Raw genomic sequence first — 20,020 nt, 5'->3', positions numbered from 1 at the left:
CTGTTATCTAATAATATAAAGGCAATCCTAGCATATGTGCTGAAGCTGAGAAATAGTAGGTGCAGTTTACTGTTAGTGGGTGTAGGGTGAGCCATGCATTCACCAAGGCCAAGCCTTTGAGCCAAACATGACCCTCAAGGGATAGTTCTGGGGTCCCCCTAATGCTTCATTCAGGACTATATAGAAGTCTCCTCAGGTATCGGGGGCCCACTGTGAAGTCAGCAAGGATCTGAAGAGTATACCTCAAGAATCCGTCTTGGCCAGAGTTCAGGTTGTAAATAGATGCCAGGGTAATCTGGTTACACTCCTAGAGATCGTAGATCCCCGTCCATCTGTCTTGTTTGTCAGTCCTGTGATCATGTTCAGTAAAGTAAGTGCTACGATTAAGGATAATCACCACTCCTGCTTTCTTAGCTTGGGCAGTTGTGTGGTACTGGAGAGGTCAACGTTGAGACCTCAGTTTGGCTTTGTATGCCCCAAGAAGATAAGTTTCCTGAAGGAGACAGATTTCAGCACCTGCCGCCTTCAGTTCCCTTTAAGATGCTTAGCCTCTTTGAGAGGTTGTTAATACCGCTAATGTTATAGGTTAAGATCTTCAGGGTTGTTTGTCCAGTTGTCATTATGTTGTCTTTATGGCTAGCAGTGTGTTTGTCCCCCTTCTGGTGGTCGATATTTCCCACTCCCCACTTTAACCCAAATTGGAAAAAGTTTACAACTGAAACCAGAAACAAGGTAAAGTATAGCAATCAAGGTGTGTGGTTTACTATGCGGTCCATAGTAAATACTTTGGAGAAGAGGTTCTCTGCTGTGTTCACAACATAAGCCCAGTCCTGCCGCCTGGCTACAATCAAGCAAAAGAAAATACAGTGTTTCGACCGATAGCGGGGTGAGCCCACAGGTCAGAATGGGTTTGGCAGAGACCCAGACCGTGGCTCTAATCATCTTTCCAGCCATCATTTTTCGTAAGTGCTATAATAACTGGGTCTTGCTTCAATTTGGTTTGCACTGGATTGATTGGTGTCCTCTGGGGCGTCATGCAACTGTCCACTTTATAAATAAATAAATAAACTCACGGGCTGTTGGTGGCACCTAGGCTCCCTAAAGCTGGTTGTCCACACCCACTGAAAGCAGTTCTAGTACCTGATTTGCCTCCCTGAGCAAACCCATTGTCAGTGTGCAGCCTTCTGATGAAGAGAATGTGGAAAGAGTGGGCCATCTGTATTTGTGCTGAGAAAAAAAGAGATTGTTTCTGATGGGCTTGAATGCTCATCATTCTGCAAGTGCTGTTGCTGAGAGGTCTTGCATGAGAAGCAGTTATGTGCCATGGAAGTTTAGGGTACCCTTTTGGCATGCTTTGATCATACCTGCTTTTTTATCTGAGCAGAAGAAGATATGGGTCAGGACGTCACGCGTGTGCTTCCTAGCTTTGTGCACGAGAAGTTGCTCTGAGGGGTCTGTCTACGGTAATGGTGTCACAATCTGTTCTTTCGAGGTCAGTGTCAAAGAGGTCTGAGACTTACCTCAGAAGGCCAATGTCAGGGATGCCTTGCATGCAAGTATTGCTGAGATGAGACCTGTTTTTGAGGTCCTCACATTTTTCTTGCATGAGGATGTACTGATCATCGAGCTGGAGGATTCATTTATGTAGGACTTCGCTTTCTCTGCTTGTTTATCAATAGAGGTCTTCCTAGCTTGGGGAGTCTTACCCCAGATCCTTAGTATCTTGCTGAATGGCCCGTAGGTCATGTTGAAGATCAGTTTTGACACTCTTGATATCCTCTTTAAGTTCCTGAAAGACCTGAAGAAGTAGATCTCTAGAAATAGGCTGTGGACCCCCATGAATCTAGTAATGGCTTCCCCCATACATTACTTAAGTGTCATCCTCTTTCATCTTACGTGGTGGTTTTAATGTATGAATCCTGGTTGTAGCCCCCCGGTTTGCTCTCTTATGCGCTTAGATTCTTGCTGTCAGGGTAGGAGGACTATGGTGGGTGTAGGGTGCCCTGTGCAGCAAGGTATCGACATTCATAAATAGGCAACCCAGTGTATGTACAGGGAGGGGTCGACTACTCCTCAGGTTTATAAATGGTGGTCCACCCCAGGTGCAGTGGTGAAGAGCTGTCCACCCACTGGCCTAGTACGATGCACTCTCTCTATGAAAATGGGAGTGTGAGGGGCACTAGAGGGCACACACGCAATATGGCTGCACGACCGCGAGGCTCCGGCGGCCGAGGATTGACAATCAGCCATTATCCTGCTCTAACCGAGGCTCCGACATTAAAAATCCACAAAATTGAAAGTCGGAAGGTGCCCGGAACAAGATACCTCGGTTCTACGCGACATTCTGCCTGAGAGCCTGAGCAATCAGCGTGTGTTTGTCAGGGCTGAGTTGGTGAGGCCCATGGAGGTACATGAGAGTGCAACCAGTGTGCAATGGGCGTGCAGAGCCTGAGCACGCTGCCACCTGTCTGTGTGCTTGCGCCGACACTGGGGGCCGCGACAGAGGACGTCGGGGCAGACAGGCCCTCCTGCGCTGGCAGTGACGTACACTCTGGGGCCAGGATGCGAGGACCCAAACAGGGCCATCTTGGGATCCGAAACTAGAGGCCTGTGATGGAGATAAGCACCCACCAGCCGCATGCATAGGAAAGCGGGATTCGCTAACTACTGCGAGGAGTTCGGACTGGGAGGTGCCTCCCATGATGCCAAAAGCTTTCTTAAATCTGCTCGGAAAATGAGGAGCGCGAAGGGAGGAGGCTAACCTCTCCCACCCCAACAAAGACAAGGGAGCCGATATCCTATAACAAAGTCGTCACACTTTCAGGTCGGGGTTCGCCCGCCTGATGGGAGGTAAAATGGCTTCTCACTCTCTGATATTAGTCAACTGTTACGGACCCAACATTGATGATCCGCTGTTCTTTGCCACCTTTTGTGGGAAGATAATGGCCATTTGTTACACCCACCTCATTTGGGGAGGAGACATTAACATAAAGCTTGAACTGGCATTAGACAGATCACATCCACAGCCACACAACTATACCAAAGCCCATCGGCAAGTACAGCACATTTTCACTGAGAATTGCCTGATCGACACATGGTGCTATTTGTACCCAGAACGGAGGGAAGGTACATGCTATAAACGGCACATGCCGCATGGTCGAGGCTGGACTTCTGGGTGGTCTCCAGAGGGCTGGGTACATGGCTAACACACGTGGAACACCTTGCACGCACTTACTCTGACCACTCTCCCGTAGTGCTGCGACTCACTCCACTGGTGAACTACACCCCACATGTAGCATGGCGTTTAAATCCCGATATGTTATTGGGTTTGGCATTCCTTAGCGAAACCGGCTAGGAAATTCACGACTATTTCCAACGCAATTTGGCTACGGTGGAGCGAAGGACGACGGTCTGGGAGGTGTTCAAAGCCACCATTAGAGGGCTATGCATTGCTAAAGATGGTGGGGTACTGAAGGACATATGGTCAATGCATGATTGTCTGGAGGGAGAGATAAAGCAACTGGAGCAAGATATGGACCACTCGCTGTCCACAATGACCCGAACAACACGCAGAGATAAGATAACTGAATACAGAGACACAGCGGATAGAAAGTGCCAATTTTGCGGTAAATATTTTAAAGCCCAGGATCAAGCAGCACCACCAGGAATGGGCCCTCCGATATCGTACCAGACAGATTTTGAATTCCCTATATGCCGATGACATCACTCTCTATGTACGGGAACCTCAGACTAGTCTCAATCCCATACTGAGGGAATTCATTACCTTTGGTGTGCTTCCCGGGGTCAAAATCAACTGGGAGAAGTCCTAGATCTTTCCACTCACTAACACGACACAACCCTACTCCCTGGACTACCTCATTGCATGATGCCCTGACGAGGTTAAATACCCGGGGATAATTGTCTCTAGAGATAGAGCGGAACTGCTTCGGGCTAACTATGGAAGAGCAATAGAATGCTTAACAGAATCAGTTACTAGATAGATTGCCTCTCCATTGCAGGGTGAATATCCCTGATGAAATTGATTATCCTCCCTAAATTGCTGTATTTGTTTATCAATATTCCTTTCAGAAGTCAAATGATAAGGCTCGCCTGGAGAGGCAAGCAAACTCGACTAAAATGGAAAACCCTGACTCTACCTTTCACACAAGGGGGGTTTAAAGCTCCCGACTTCGAACTATATTACAAAGCGCATTGTGCGACATATTGGTTCACACCCCTCGTACATGTCACACCTTGAGGTCGAACAAGGTTACATGGAACCAACGCCACTGTTGGGATTTATAGCTACACTACACGCACACGAGCGAGAGACACTAACCTCACCACAGTAGCATTCACTGTGACAGCCCGGCAAAAAATTGCGAAAAGATTGGGCATAGAGATGATATACTCGCCCCTGCTTCCAGATGCTCACCACCCCGACCTAGAGGTGACCCAGGAAATACAATGCCGCCAACTACTAGACAAGGTTCGATTTGCAACATGGGGGGACTTTTATATCAACGAGGATTACAGTACTAAAGAGCAGTTTTACTCAAATGTAGACCCCACCGCAATAGATCTGTTTATGTATGTTCGGTTGAGACAGAGTGTGAGGGCAGCCACCCCAGCTTTTCCAGATGAACCACCTACACTGACTCCACTCCATCCTTTATTACAGAGCACAAATTCTACACATGTAGTATCTCTCATATACCACAGAATGCAAATCGCTACACAGGGTGATGAGTTGTCCTCCCTGGTACAAATGGGAGAAGAACTGGGCGCACCCCTTAGTGCCAAGCAGTGGAACTACTGCTGCCAACAAACTGGACAGATATCAGTGAGTAGCCGGCTCTGCATCATCCACTTCAAATACCTTCATAGACTGTATTACACGCCTGTCAAAATGTTCAAATTCCAGCTGCGTGATAATGATGCCTGCGACAGATGTGGGCAGCTACATGCAGGTTTTTTGCATGTTGCATGGGAATGCGTGCCAATTAAACGCTACTGGAACCAGGTATTTGAAGCCCTGGGACAAATTATACTAACCCCACTAAATCTGTCCCCCATAACTGTGCAACTAGGATACACAGAAGAAATACCCACAGCATATAAGCAGTATGTAGCTCTAGGATTACTACTCGCAAAGCGCAAGGTGGCGTGCAGGTGGGGAGAGGGCGGGCACTCAAATTTATGGAATGGATTCATGCATTACTCTTCTGGCACGAACAAACATTAACCTATGTGGAGCTACTCCCTATATCCTCTAGGCCATGAGAAGTCTGGGACCCTCTGCGCACCTACTTGCTAACAAAGCCAGATGTACTAGGCAGATAACATGCTACACCTGGAGAGCAGAGCGAAAGAAGCCCCCACGATTACTGACGGTACAGGTACATTGGGACACTGAGCCACCGACATGCTACACTTCAGGTCATGGAGGACTAAAATCCAGATAACAGACAAGAATCAAGAATAAATCAGAAATGTGTAACTCAACAGTTCCTCATTGGAGCTCAGGTACTGTGGTCTATAATTGTATATAATAGTTGAAGGCTAAGAGCGGAGAGCCCTAGGGGTGTCATCAGACTCTCTAGGGCACAGGAGGTTGACAGTCTGTGAAAATGGTGGACGCACCTAGGAGGCTGGTGTGAGGTCTGACCACAGCCATCAGGGTCAATAGAATAGTGCCCCTGCTTCAGGTTTGGAGTCCCCTCTAATCACTGTTGAAATTAACAATAAAACTGAATTGGACACCAAAAATGTCAATATAACGCAGGAATTAAGAATAAATATAGAAAGGCCAAATGTGAGGTGGCCTATCATACTGGTGGATGCGCAGTAATCAAACCAATATAAAGATTAGCTTAACCCTAATCTGTTAAATCGCTTTACCCCAACCTTTATACATGAACCAAGCTTAAAACAAAAATATGAAATATCATACACTTGCCAAGATTAAATATCACCAATTCTAAAGAAAATGCTTACTGTTCTGTTGACAGACTGAATAAATAGTAACCAGCACTTCCTTCTGAGAATCGGGATTATCCATTTGATATTTCAAACATTCAAGCAGTAGGTTTAGATCAGTCTTCATTTCTGAATAAATAAAACAACATCTTTATAAAAAAAAAAATTGTTTAAGGGATACAAGCAGATTCAACTCCAAGTCATGTGTTTCGCTGTGAAGATCAAAATAGCGGGCCAGCACTACACTACTACTATTTTATTGAAAGTAATGTGGTGAAGGAAACATAATAAAACACGCTGTGGGAATGCAATTCAGACAAGACAGTGTATAACAAAAAGTACCTTTATAAATGTAAATAAACACTGGCATAAGATTCAAAGCCGATTTAATAATCAGCTAACATTGATGTGCAAAATTATATTTTGAACCATTCATTCAAAAATTATTCCTTGACATAATCAATAAAATTCCAGACTCATCACAAAGGCCAAAATTACTATATAAATATTGAATACAATAAATACCTATATGGCATTACAAAAGTAAAAACGTTTTTTAACGAACAATAGAATCAATAGAATATATTCACAACTGTAGCGGAAGATCAATACAACAGTGATCAGAGACAAGGTTATGGTTTTCCTCCTTCACTTAATTCTCCAGCAAACCATAATAACAATAAAACATCACTAGTCAGTCAGTCAGTCAGTCAAATCACTTTATTCGGTTAAATAAAACCATAAAAGTACAGAACATACAAATATAGACCCTTACAAAATACATTTGGCCAGAGTATTTAATAAAATTCATATTATAATACAGAAATATACACTGCAGGATTTAAAACATAAATAAATATGTAAAAACAATCTGATAAAAGACAATCAATTACGTAGATTCCTAAGTTTCACAGCTGCTACAAAAAAACTTGCTATATAAAAAATTTCACAAGGCTCATTCAAGAGTTGGAGGTACATTAGAGCCGGTTTAACCTGGGTAAATCCCTTTCTCTTTAGAACAGGAAGTAAAAACTTCTTTCTGATATCATTATAATGTTCACAGAACATGGTGAAATGAATGGTATCTTGAGCTGAAAAATTGTCACAGGTAAAAGGCCCTAGCTCATTTTGTTTACACCACCCTTAAGGATTACCTAGAAAGAAGTGTATAAGATTAAACCGAAACCTAGTTAAAAGCAAACGATGGAATGGCCTATTTACAATTTCCAAATATGGTTCCATCGTAGGTACAGTCTTTAAAAGGTAATGTGCTCTAACGGACGGTTTCCTTAACTCCAACTCTTCTCGCTCACTTGACCACACATTCAGGAGCTGTGTTGTGACCCGCACCAGATCAGCATGCACAATCTTATCCGGGTGGTCAAAAAGATCTTGGCATCCCACATCGGCTAATAGATTCTTGATGTAATACAGCCAAGTAATTTTATTAGCTCCATCCAAAGAGATATAATCCCTTATGATTCTGTGATTTAGGGCAAGTTGTTGATTAAGCCACGTTTTTAACCAACAAATCACTGGGGCTAGCTTCAATTTATCCATTATATAACTCATCCCTAATTCTTGATGTACAGCAAAAGTTGAAGTTGATTAGGGGACCGACAAAAGATTGCTGAGAAACTTGTTCTCCACTCTCTGCAACCCCTCCATCGGCCTATAGCCCCAAATGGGTGAACCATACATAGCTATTGCTATACACTTGGATTTGTATATATTTAAAATAGCCTCTACCGGTTTTGCCCCTAGCCGCTGTCCCTACATCCAATCACAGTCCACAACAGCGTATGTAAGCCTACTTCTTAGTCAACCTCCTTCCGCTTTATACGGTGCTATAGCGGTAGGTAAACAGAGGTTCCTCTATGAGGGAAGGGCGGGATTTATGGCTTATTGTTTTTTTGTGTATTAATTGTACACAATGATATTTTGTGCATAATCATATATATTGACTTGTGTTAGCACAAAGCAGTACCTTGTACTTTTGTACCTTTTCATCCTCCTGCTGCCGTATAACTGCAAGTGCCTGTGGATTATGAGGCCTGTAGCAAGACTCCACACATTGGGTTTCTACTTTTACCATGCAGGGACACTGCACATTAGTAGCAGTGCCACAAAGTAAATAGTGTGATCCCTTCTCTGACAAAAGGGTAACTGTTTGTACACAAGTGAGGAGAGTTGACTAGAGAAGCATGGGTCTTCAAACTATCAGGGACTTTCAATGGGAATTCTATGGCTTACTGGTGCAATGGTGGATGCCAAAGCTCATCGTGTTCTCATGAAGATAACTCCTAAATACCAGACAAGGAGATCACCCTACTGGAATAGAAGGGGAACATTTTACCTACTGTAGATCATCCTAAAATCTTTGTTAGCAACATGTTTCTAGTTCAGAAGGACAAAAGATACCATTCAGTTATCAGTCTCAGGGAGTGGAACGAGTGGGTTGCCTTCCGATATTTGAAGATGGAGGGAATTCAAGTACTCAGGATAATCTTAGACAAGGATACTCGCTGGGGCATCTGGATTTTTAGAAGACAGTATGCTTGATGAATCCTAATGTCAAACCCCACTCCCGGTTTATGCAGTTTCTCTGAAGACATAGGATGTACAAATTCAGTGTTCTATATCCTTCAGCCAACCGTGGGTGCTCTGGCGTGCCACAAAAGTTCTGAGACTGGCATTGAAATTTCTCTGCATGAGAGGAGTGAGGTTGAGCGCGTACTTCAACAAAATCATGATCATAGATCAACATTCACTCAACCTCAGGGGACATCTGCAGATGACCATCTCATAACTATTGGATTTGGGATTCTTGATCAATCAAAACAAACCAGAGGTAACCCTGTCACAGACTATGAACTTCTTGGGCTTTGTTGTAGAATCGATTCCAGTTATTCTGAAACTGCTGAATATAAAAATGGCGAGCATAAACGAGGAGTTGAAGTATGCATTGACGAAGTCCAATATATCCGTACAACAGTTGGCTTCGATGGTGGGGCTACTGGAATCATCCATCCAGGCCATAATACAGGACCACTACATTACCGAAACCACGCAACGTTTAAAAGCCTCCCATCTGAGATGAAGACTGAAGTATGTGGTAGAAGTGGCTTTTACAACTGAAGCCCAAGAGGGGATACAGTGATGGCTCTAGAATATGGCAGTGTGAAACAGCAGGGTGATTCCTGGATCAACTTCAGACCTGGTAATAGAATTTAACAGCAGATTGGGCTGTGGGCCCAGTAGCAGGAACTTGTGTAGCAGAGGAAGATGATCAGAAGAAGAGATAGATTTACTCAAATTAGCAGGCCACTAGCGGTCAAAAGTTGGACAAAGGACCAGATTAAATCTTGCGTACTGCTCATGAACAAAAACATCTATGTGGTACACTATACAAACCATTTGGGAGGAACTTGGTCAAGGTTACTTTCGGAAATAGCTAAAGAGTTCTGGGATTTTAGCCGGGGGCAACTATGTGGTAGTTACAGCTGAATACCTGCAACCTGGGTGACAAAATACGACAGTGGCTTGCCAATCAAGGCACTTTCAAGATGCTAGTGCATGAAAGTTGCATCCGAAAGTGTTACAAGCGCTCATGAAGGTATGGGGCAAATGCCAACCAGATCTGTTCACCTCCATACTAAACCATCCGATACCAAGATACTAAAGTTGGAGAACTGATTCAGAAGCAGCAGCGACTGATGTATTCCTGCAGGTGTGGATGTCAACTATGCATTTCCCACATTCACCATGATTGCGAGTGTGGCGGCCCAAGCGACGTGGCAAGAAGCAAACTTTATCGTGATGACTCCGATTTGGAAATCACAAGGCTTGTTCACAGCTCTGATGGAAATTTCAGGGCCTTTATTGGTCAGTCTCCCCCACCTTCAGAGTATTCTAACAGATCCACAGGGAGACTAACACAGTCTGATGCAGGAGGGATCGTTCCACTTATTGCATGGAGGATTACATTAAACGATCGATGGTCCCTGGCCTTTCGGAACAAGCTGAGGATCCTATCAGGAAATCCTGGAATGGCAGCACAATTTAACAGTACAAGTCGACTTGGAGATGTTAGGTATGTTGGTATGAGATGAGGAATGGGGTAAGGAACCCATGGGGTATGGCCATGCCAATGTCTTGAATATCTTATCACAAATGGTATTTGAACAACAAGCTTGTAGGTCTGTGTTAGAAATGGGGTCTTTAGCTGGCAAAGGTTTGCAACCTTTGAAAGTAGGTACCACTACTCTAGCCAGGGTAAGTCAGATACACACCCTAAATTAACCTGTGCTCACCCTCTGGTAGCTTGGCACAGAACAATCAGGCTTAACTTGAGAGGCATAGTGTAAAGTATTTGTGCAACACTTATAGTACAGTAATTAGAAGTCACCAGCAGTCAAAAGGTTACTTGAGGTCACAAGGGACAGGGGTAAATCCAAAGTTCAGTCTGACTGCGATTGAGGGCAGGTGGGCTACAGGACTCAGACAGGTCACGCTCACACTTTGGATGTAGAAAAGTGTCAACATTGAAGGCTCAAGGTGAGAAGTCGCAGCATCACCGAAACGTATGTGGAGGTGAGCATCGGCGCAAATCCACGTTGTTGTTGGCAGCTCCGGTGTCAAACCCCTTTGCAATGCAAGCGCTGCATCAATGTTGAGCAGCACTGTCTCTCAGTGTCGAGCCGTGCCAGCTGCAGAATCGCTGTCATCAAGCGGCCACTGCTTTGGAGTTAACGGCGATGCATCGGTTTGCACCAGCGAAATATCACCGCTGTGCTGACGTTGATGTAGGAAAAAGCTGGAGAAACTTACTTCCGAGGCACATGACTGGAGGGAGCACCTCAGGCAAGGGTATGACTCACTGATGGCAGAGAAGAGCAGCACCAGAATGATGGTAGGAAGTCTTTTGTGTGCCTGAGACTTCAGAAAACAGAAGGCATGCCAGCAAGCCCTTGGTGTCACTCTGGGTTCAAGTGAGACGGGGATCCAGTCCTTATCTTCAGCAGGACAGAGATCAGCAGGCAGCAGGGCAACTCAGAAAAACAGAGAAGCAGTTCCTCAGAACAGTCAGTTGCAGCAAAGTAGCAATACTTTCAGCACAACAGTCTTTACTCCAGCAGAGTTCTTCCCAGGTCCAGTAGTGTACTAATTTTGTGGAGTCAGAGCCCTGGTACTTGTACCCAAAAGTGGCTTTGATGTAGGGGGTGACTTCAAAAGAACTCTTAAGTGCACAAGGATCCCTTTTAATCCAGTCTTGTCTGCCAGGCTAACCTTGGGAGGTAAATCAGTTCTTTGTATGAGGTCAGGAAACAGTCTAATCAGGTGTAAGTGTGAGCCATCTCTCCCTCTTCCTGCCTAGGAAGGCTATCAGAATGTAAATACATTCATATGAGTTCTCTGTCACACCCAGCCCTTCCTGTGTTTGTGACTGTCTAGACGGAATGCACAAAGTGTAGCTGTCTCCCAGACGAGGCGTGTAATGGAGACAGGCTGTCAGTAATGTCCACTTTCTAACAGTGGCATTTCAAAAACAGTAATGTTAAATCCAACTTTACCAGTAAGGAGGATTTGTCATTACCATTCCGAACATGTGAAACATGAAAAAGCTCCTCTCTCTGATCAGGAATTACAGCTTAAAGGTGTATTCACAATGCTGGCCTATGAGAGAGGTAGGCCTCACAGTAGTGAAAAACAAAATAGGCTGTCACCACCAGGACATGCAAAACATAAAAGTACATGTCCTATCCTTTTGCTTACATAGCACCCTGCCCTTAGGGCTACCTAGAGTCTAATTTAGGGGTGACTTATATGTAATAAAAGGGAGTTTAAGGCTTGGCAAGTAGTTTTAAATATGAAGTCGAAGTGACAGTAAACTGTGCACACAGGCACTACAGTCGCAGGCCTGAGACCGGTTTTAAAGGCTACTTCAGGGAAGGCACAATCAGTGCTGCAAACCCGCTAGTAGCATTTAATTTACAGGCCACGTTACAAGGAGCTTACAAGTAAATCAAATATGCAAAACAGGTGTAAACCAATTATACCACGTTTACAGGCGAGAGCACATGCACTTTAGCAATGGTCAGCAGTGGTAAAGTGCCCAGAGTCCCAAAGCCAAAAAAAGTCAGAAAAAGAGGAGGAGAAAGGCAAAACGTTTGAGGTGACTCTTCAGAGAGGACCATTTTCCAACAGTCGGTAAACCTCTTTGGCACGGCCATTTCAGCAGAACATGCCTTGGTGGAAGCTGTAGCTGGTGGTGAGCATCCTATGGTTTGTATATCTTTGGGACATCAGTCAGGTACTGAATAGGTTTCCATCATGGCAACCAAATGAATATTTAACCAGGAAGGAATTATCAGGTAAGCTGGCTTTGCTTGTAATCTTGCTAATAGATCTTATAAGCACAGGTTCTGGTTAGGAGATCGTCTACTCAGCATGGGGTGGCACTATCAAGTGCGATATCCATTAAGACTCATACTAAGGTAATATCCTATCTAAAACGCAAGGATTCACGTAAGCTGTGGGTTAAGATGCATCATAGCCTATCAGGATATGACAGAGAAATTCAGACCTCCAGTAGTGATCTAACGGATAGCTGCAGTTAATAAACCCTTCATGGCAGTGCCTCTGGCTATAGCGAGGTGATTATGGATGGTGCTGCAGGAGTCAGGCATTGACATTTCAAACTCTGAGAACATTCAGCAGGGAGGATTATGGCATCTAAAGAATTCTCTTTGGGAGCTGGTTTGGAAGAGGTTATAAAGGCAGCAGATCGGTCATTGGTTTCTACCTTCAAACATTTCTGCATTATACAAGGCAGAGGTCGCTTCAATGGCAATAAGTAAGATTTAAACTAGCATAATCTTCGCTAACATAGAATATAACATTTTGTGAAAGTTAGTTTTCAATTCTATTAAGGATACAGAGACAAGGATTATCCCATCCAGCAGATATATGAGGCACATATCTGATATAGATGACCTATCCCTACGAAGATTAATGAGTAAGTAAGCATGACTTGGTTGTAGATGTATATTACAATGAGGACCTGTTACTATTGTTTTTTGTGAAGCTATCTTAAGATGGAGTATAAGCATATTATGATGAGGTTATATATTGGAATGTAGACAAAGAAATCGTTGTTTCCAACAGGTGTAGAGCAGAAACAGAAATGGAAAAAGCTATGGAAGGAGGCTGAGGTGACAGGAAGAAAAAGGGAGAGAAACTGACCAAGAAGGGTTGCATATGTTTTTATGGACTATGACTGCATGCTATGGACTACATGTTTTTTCTATGCTTCATAGGTAATGCAGTTAATATTCTTATTGTGGCTGCTGGAGAATAAAGTGAAGGAGGAAAAGCATATAATCCTCACTTCAATGACCATAGTAGATCTGAAAACTTTCCTTCACGTTTGCTAGGGAACTTTTTGCATCAGCTTTTAGATAAAATTGTTTGTGTTTTAATTAAGCTGTCTGACGCAAGAGTTACTGTATGTATCTGCAATGTACCAAATCTGAGCCAAAGCTTTTTTATATCCAAGTCTATTTCATTTTATGAAGCAATCCCCTGGCAGGGCCACTTAGACACAGCGGTAAGCCTTCAACCTCGTGTGGAGGCCGGCCGCGTATAAAATAGAAAGTAGATCATAAGTCATTCATATGAAGACAAATTAACACAGCGCCTTGCCTACAACCCCTGTGGGGCCGGCCGCGTGGCTTAAGATCAGCTGTCAGAGCTACTCAGTGCGCGTGGGGCCCAAGCACCGGGCCATTGGGAATAGGTGAAGAGGCAACTACTGATGGACCACCCAACGGGGGCCAACAAACATGTGTGAGGTCTAGAGAGAAAGAAAGGAAGAAGGAAAGTGCAGAAAAAGACAGAGGAAGCAAGAGACAGGGAGGGCGCCGTGCGAGCAGGGCATGCATACTACTCAATGGGGGGGAGGGGAGCATCGGCTAGTTAGAGACCCTCGGGAGCTCTCGCGTCTTGCAGGGCGTCTAAAGGAGCAGTCTAGTGGGATCTGTAGGAATGACAGCGTCATCAAAAAGGGGCAGAGTCAGGAGCCTAGTGGGCATATGTCGCGCATGTTCTATCGAGCAGAGGTAGCGCACCAAAGGCTTCCAGACCGTCCCAAAGCGAGTGTTGCGCGCTTGTATTCGCGCTGTGAGGAGCTCCATTGCTAAAACGTGCCAGAGCCGCACAAACCAAGAGGCTATGGGAGGCGCTTAGGTCCTTTTCCAGTACAAGGCTATGAGCTGCTTAGCCGCTCCCAGCATTTGGAGCGTCAAAATCCAGTCACTGCGGGTGAGTGCCTTGAGATCGGGAGGCCTAATGCCAAGTAGGACTGTGCTGATGGCTTCAGGCAAAGGGAACCCCAACACCCCTCTAATGTGGCTGAGGACCTCCTTCCAAAAAACAGTTAAGAGCGGGCACGCCCACCAAATGTGTACAAAATCCCCCGTTGCAGTCCGACATCTCCAGCACAGTGGGGAAACAGTGGGGAACATCTTATGCAGCCGCAGGGGAGTGTAGTACCACTGAGTTAAAAGCTTGTAGGCATTTTCCCTCTGCGGGATACTCCGATATACCTTGGGAATATCTCTCCACACTCTATCCCATTGCGGAGGTTCAATGTCCGCATCCATCGCTAGTTGCCATCGTCGCTGGTATGGATGGGTGAGTACAATTGGCGGATGTTGCAAGATATGATAGATTTGGGTGACTAGTCTCTTTAATACCCCTACGGAGCGCGCCAGCTTTTCAAAAGGGTTGCTGCTTGGTTCATTTCCCCACTAGAGACCCAGTGGCGCAGTTGAGCATATTGCAGCCTTGCCGTTGGCGGTAGGCGGAACTCCTCCCGGCAATGATCGAACGATTTGAGCTTGCCCCCTTCAAAGAGATCGCATATCACCTTGCAGTCTCCTTGCGTCTATTTCTCAAATGCCCGAGAGTGATGGGCCGGCGGGAAGTGCGGGTTCGCTGCTATGGGAGTATGCGGGGACGGGAACGTAGTGAGCCCTTTGGACACAGCAACGGTGTCCCAAATGTCCAGAACCGTCTTCGTGAGCACCGCCATGTACGCGCTCGTAGATCGAGCAGTCCGATGGAGCCACGGCAGATCCCAGATGGAGCGTCCCGTTACCGCCCTGTCCATATGCAGCCATCCTTTTTCACTCTCTCGCACCCTCCCATTCTATCACAAAACGGAGATGTGCCGCCCAATAATAGTGCACTAGGTTGGGGCAGGCTAAACCTCCCCTGTCCCGCGGAGCCATAAGGATCTTTTGCGAGAAGCGTGACCGCTTACCACCCCACAAAAAAGATGTGAGTTTGCGTTGCAGTCCCAGTATGCAGTGAAGCGGGATGGGGGTGGGGAGGCATTGGAACACGTATAAGAGTTTGGGAAGGATCGCCATTTTAACTGCGTTGAGCCGGCCCAACCACGACAACATCAGCGGCTTCCACCGCCTCAAGTCCTCCAGGACCTCTTTTCGGCAGTCTCGCCAGTTTACGGACGACCAGGCCTACAGGGATGGGGTCAGGGTGAGGCCCAAGTATCGAATATGGCGCTCAGCCCACTGATAGGGCCTGCCTCCTTCAGAGAGGGAATCTCCTCTGACGGGATGGTGAGGTAGAGAGCCCAAGACTTATCATGGTTGATCTCGTAGAGGCAGAGCACCCTATGGATAGCCAGTAGAGACTCCCGCGGGCGCATGAGGGTGAGAATCAGGTCATCCGCGAACAACGCCACCTTGTTGTCCCGCCCACCATGGACTATTCCGTGGATGTCCGGCTCGCGCCGTATCATCTCCGCTAGGGGTCCCACGGCGAGGGCAAACAATAGGGGCGAGAGGAGGCACCCCTGCCTAGTGCCCCTGCGTATCTCTAGCGGTGGTGTTAAACCGCCATTGACCCAGATTCTAGCCTGTGGCCCTATGTATGGGGCCATAACCCTTGCGATCATCCTCGGACCCAGCCCAAGTTTGCGGAGCACCGCCCGAAGGAAATCCCAGTCAACCCGGTCAAACGCCTTCTCCGCGTCCAGGGGGAGAAGGCAAGCCGGCATTTTCCAGTGGTGCACCTTCCCCACGAGGTGTGCGAGCTTACGTACATTGTCAGCCCCCTGACGGTCTCGGATGAATCCGGCCTGATCAGGATCCACAAGCCCCGGCATGTACGGATCTAAACGCTTGGCGAGGTGTTTAGTATATATTTTAAGATCCGTATTAAATAAGGCAATAGGGCGGTAAGAAGCACACATCATGGGGTCCTTCCCGGGTTTCGGGATCAACGCTATCTCCGCCATGCCCATGTCAGGGGACGGCCCTATATCATCCGCAAAAGAGTTAAACAGCCTTAGGAGATAGGGCCGGAGCTGGGTCTGAAATGTGCGATAGAAAGATAGGGGCAGGCCATCCGGGCCTGGCGTTTTCCCCAAAGGAAGATCTTTAATTGCCGCCGTGACCTCTTCGTCAGTAATGGGGCCTTCCACTTCCGCCGCACTCCCCGAGGGCAGTGGCGCCCCTGCGTAGTCGTCCAGGACAGCCGCGATCGCGTCCGCCGTGGCAGGCTCCCTCCTGTATAAGGTGGCGTAGTAGTCCACAAATGCGGCCTGCTTAGCCTTCTCCGAGACAGCTCTCGACCCATCCGGCAGCTGGACACTAGCTATGTGGGCCTTAGCTGCACGCGCCCTCAACCTCCCCGCCAGCAATCGTCCTACCTTGTCACCTCCCTCAAAGTACTTCTGTTTTAGTGCTAGCAAAGAGTGCTCCGCCTTATTAGTGCGTAAGAGCCAAAGCTGTCCCCTGAGATTGGCCAATCTCCTCCTAGTCTCTAACGACGAACGGACCCGATCCTGCACCTCAGCCTTCTTAATGTCGCCCGCCAGGTCAGCTTCCAATTTACAGGCTGCACGCCTCCGAGCAATGGCCAGGGAAGTGATGTGTCCCCGGATCGTGGCTTTGAAGGCGTCCCATATCGTCGGGAAGGACATCTCCGGGGTGTCGTTAGAGACAAAATAAGAGTCTATGGCCTCCCGGATGCTGTCAACATCCGCTGCATCCCGAAGGATGCTCGGCGGTAAAAACCAACGTGCCTCTCGGGCGGGGGGCGCAGCCGGGTCCTGGAGGAGCAGTTCGACATGAGCATGGTCCGACAGTGATATGTCCAAGATGGAGGCTCCCAACGTGTCTCGTAGCAGTTCCAGCGACATAAAGAGAAAATCGATGCGGGAGTAGGACCTGTGGGCGTGTGAATAAAATGAGTAGTCTCTCAGCTCCGGGCAGTGGTAACGCCACACATCAACTAACCCCAAATCTGCAATCTGCTTGCGCAGCGCAGAGGACATCACCCCGGTGTCATTGAAGGCGGCATCACTACGATCCATGTCCGGGTCCCAGACCAGATTGAAGTCCCCTCCCAATATCGTGGTCGGGTCCCCACATGTAATCTGGTTCCGCAAAAGTGTCTGGAGATATCGGTCCTGCAACTGGTTGGGTGCATATACGTTACATAGGGTAAGTTGGCGCCGCCCCAAGTGTACTGTGACTTTGAGAAAGCGCCCATCCCCACTCCTATAGGGCTTCGTGTCTCCCCGCCTGAAGCCAGCCCTACACAGTATGGCTACCCCCGCAGTTTTAGTATCCGCAGCCGCCCAGAACTGGATAGGGTACTTGGGATGCGCCATGCGGTTTGTGTCTCCCTGCAGTAGGTGAGTTTCCTGAAGGAAAATAATGTCGGGCTGCTGCTGGAGGAGGTAACGCCAGACCTGCTTGTGCTTATTAGGGGAATTCAAGCCCTTGACATTAAGCGTCAAGAACTTCAAGGGCCTAGGGATGGTCGCAGCAATAGCGCGTAGCAATCAGGATCCGCCCACGTTCCCCACTCCCGCCAGTGTGAGGAGGAATGCACAGAGGTAACCTCTCCCTGCCCATCCCACCCAGGGTACAGCAGCCGCCCCATCCCCACGCCGCCACACATTGAGTCAAGAGGAAGGGGAAGAAGAAATGTCTGGAGAAAGATAAGAAGGAAAGAAGGAAAGAAGGATAGGAAGAGAGAGAAGGGGAAGAGAGTCAATAGGCGGCCGCAAACAGGCCTCGTAACTACCAAGGTCAACAAAGGCCAACAGGGCCACGTTGGACTGCCCCAGTTGCCGGGCATCCTCTACCCAAGGGTTTGGACGCACTCAGGAATGTCACTCCCTATGGGACAGTATGGGGGCTACCCACAGAAAGTACAGGAGACAGCAACCCCGGTATCCCCGCTGCCCAATCTGGAGTCGGGGGCGCCATGCAGCTGCGCAGACCAGGAGAACATGGCATTGTCCATCAGAAAGCCTCCGGGATGGGTCACGGTGGTATCCCTGCGCCTTCAAATGTATGACACGTGCAGCAGGAGTAGGGAGTCTTCTCCTGCGCCTGGGAGTGTCGCACCCTCACATGTAAGGAAGGCCAAAGGGCTGCAGGGGGTACAGAGCATATACACAGCAAGGGGGCCAGAGCCGTATCCTGCGGCCGCAGAGCATGGCAGAAGTCAAAGTGATGCAAGAAGTGTCATTGCAGCCAGTGGACAGGTAAATTATATCGGTCAGAGGAGGTGTAGACACCACTTATCGCAGTCAGGACCGGAGGGTAGGGGCTGCGTCCACCGCGATAGAGGCCACAGAGCTATTATTTCCCATCAGACTCTGGGTCACGGATAGACAGGTGCGACACCGATCCTTCACGGTCGCCCTCGAGAGAGCGGATGTGCGCTATGATGTCTTGCTTGGCCTGGGAAGAAGATCTCTCGTCCGCCGGAGGGGTGCGGCGGTGACGCTGAACCGTGGTCCAGTCCGGGCGGGCAGAGACCCTCTCCTGGTGCGTTGGTCGAGAGGGGCTGCGCGCCGGCGAGTCCGACAGTTTAAGCAGCTGCGCCGCTTCACGGTAGGACCGTATGACCCTGCGTTTTTCCTCCCAGCGGAAGATGAGGGCGAAAGTGTGGCCCCACTGGTAGGAGATGTTGAGGGCCCATAGCCTCTCCGTGACTGGTCTGAAAGCCCTCCGGCGGCGCAGGGTGTTTGGGGCCAGGTCCTGGAAGATTTGAATCCTGTGGCCTCCATAACTGAGGTCCGGCTTGTCCCTCGCCGCTTTCAGGATAGCCTCCTTCTCGGTGAAGTAGTGCACGCGGGTTAAGATGTCCGGGAGGAGACCCGCTCTGCCCGCTGGCCCGAAGACTCGATGGGCACGGTCTAGAGTTGGAGGGGAGGCGTCCTCGTCCCCCCAGACCTCATGGAGGAGCTGCGCTACGTAGGACAGGATGTCATTCCCTTCCGCTTCAAGTGGTACACCCCGGATGCGGAGGTTATTGCGGCGGCTCCTGTTTTCAAGATCTTCCTGCTTGACCTGCAGTTCAATGTTCTGTTCCTCCAACGCCGCCACTCTCTGCCACAACTGTTCTTGGTCCTCCGTGCGCGCATCAACTATTTTCTCGAGCCCGTCGACCCAATCTCCTAACTCAGTAACCTCCTTTCGTAGTTCCTTGACGCATGTCTGCACCTCCGAGCGCAAAGAGCCTATCTCCATTTTAAGCTCCAACATGAAGGAGGCCATAAAGGCCTGGGTCACCGGTGGCGAGTCCTCAGCAGTCTGTGAGGGAGTCTCGGTTGGCGCTACCGCTCCCGCCTTGCCCCACATGGCCACCACCGAGGTATCCATGGAGGTAGCCGCCGAGTCCGCTCTGCCCCCCTTGGACCGCGTCATTGCCAGGGCTGTGGCTGAAGTCCATCAGCGCACTCTGCGCGGTACGGTCCTGATGTGGTACAATATGTCCAAAGAAGCAGAGGATAGTGGGGGCTCTGCCCCAGTTCGTGCCTCCCCGCTCCGGCGATGCTCTTAGAATGTAGCTCCAATGTGGCAAGCGACAGCGTTGTACAGGCCCCCCAACCTATTAGGCCCCACTGGACACCCCTAGGCGGCAGCAACACAAGCAACAGGGTCAAGAGTTCTACGGCCCACCTCTGTCCGCCTCAGGTGCCTCCGCTCCA

At 48.1% G+C, this 20,020-nt stretch overlaps 1 protein-coding gene across 8 annotated transcripts in view; it reads right to left on the bottom strand.

The window, feature by feature from the left end:
- TERB1 (telomere repeat binding bouquet formation protein 1) overlaps positions 1-20,020 on the bottom strand; it is a 1,077,176-nt gene that overhangs the window by 994,194 nt on the left and 62,962 nt on the right. For all 8 annotated transcript variants that reach the window (XM_078669239.1, XM_078669238.1, XM_078669242.1 and 5 more), the window contains one exon: positions 5,998-6,108. In XM_078669239.1, the coding sequence (XP_078525365.1) occupies positions 5,998-6,108 (111 nt within the window). The remainder of the gene's footprint in view (positions 1-5,997; positions 6,109-20,020) is intronic.

This window comes from Lissotriton helveticus, chromosome 12 (assembly GCF_964261635.1).
Source record: "Lissotriton helveticus chromosome 12, aLisHel1.1, whole genome shotgun sequence".
Taxonomy (NCBI): Eukaryota; Metazoa; Chordata; class Amphibia; order Caudata; family Salamandridae; genus Lissotriton; species Lissotriton helveticus.
This window is presented reverse-complemented; position numbering and strand designations above follow the sequence as displayed.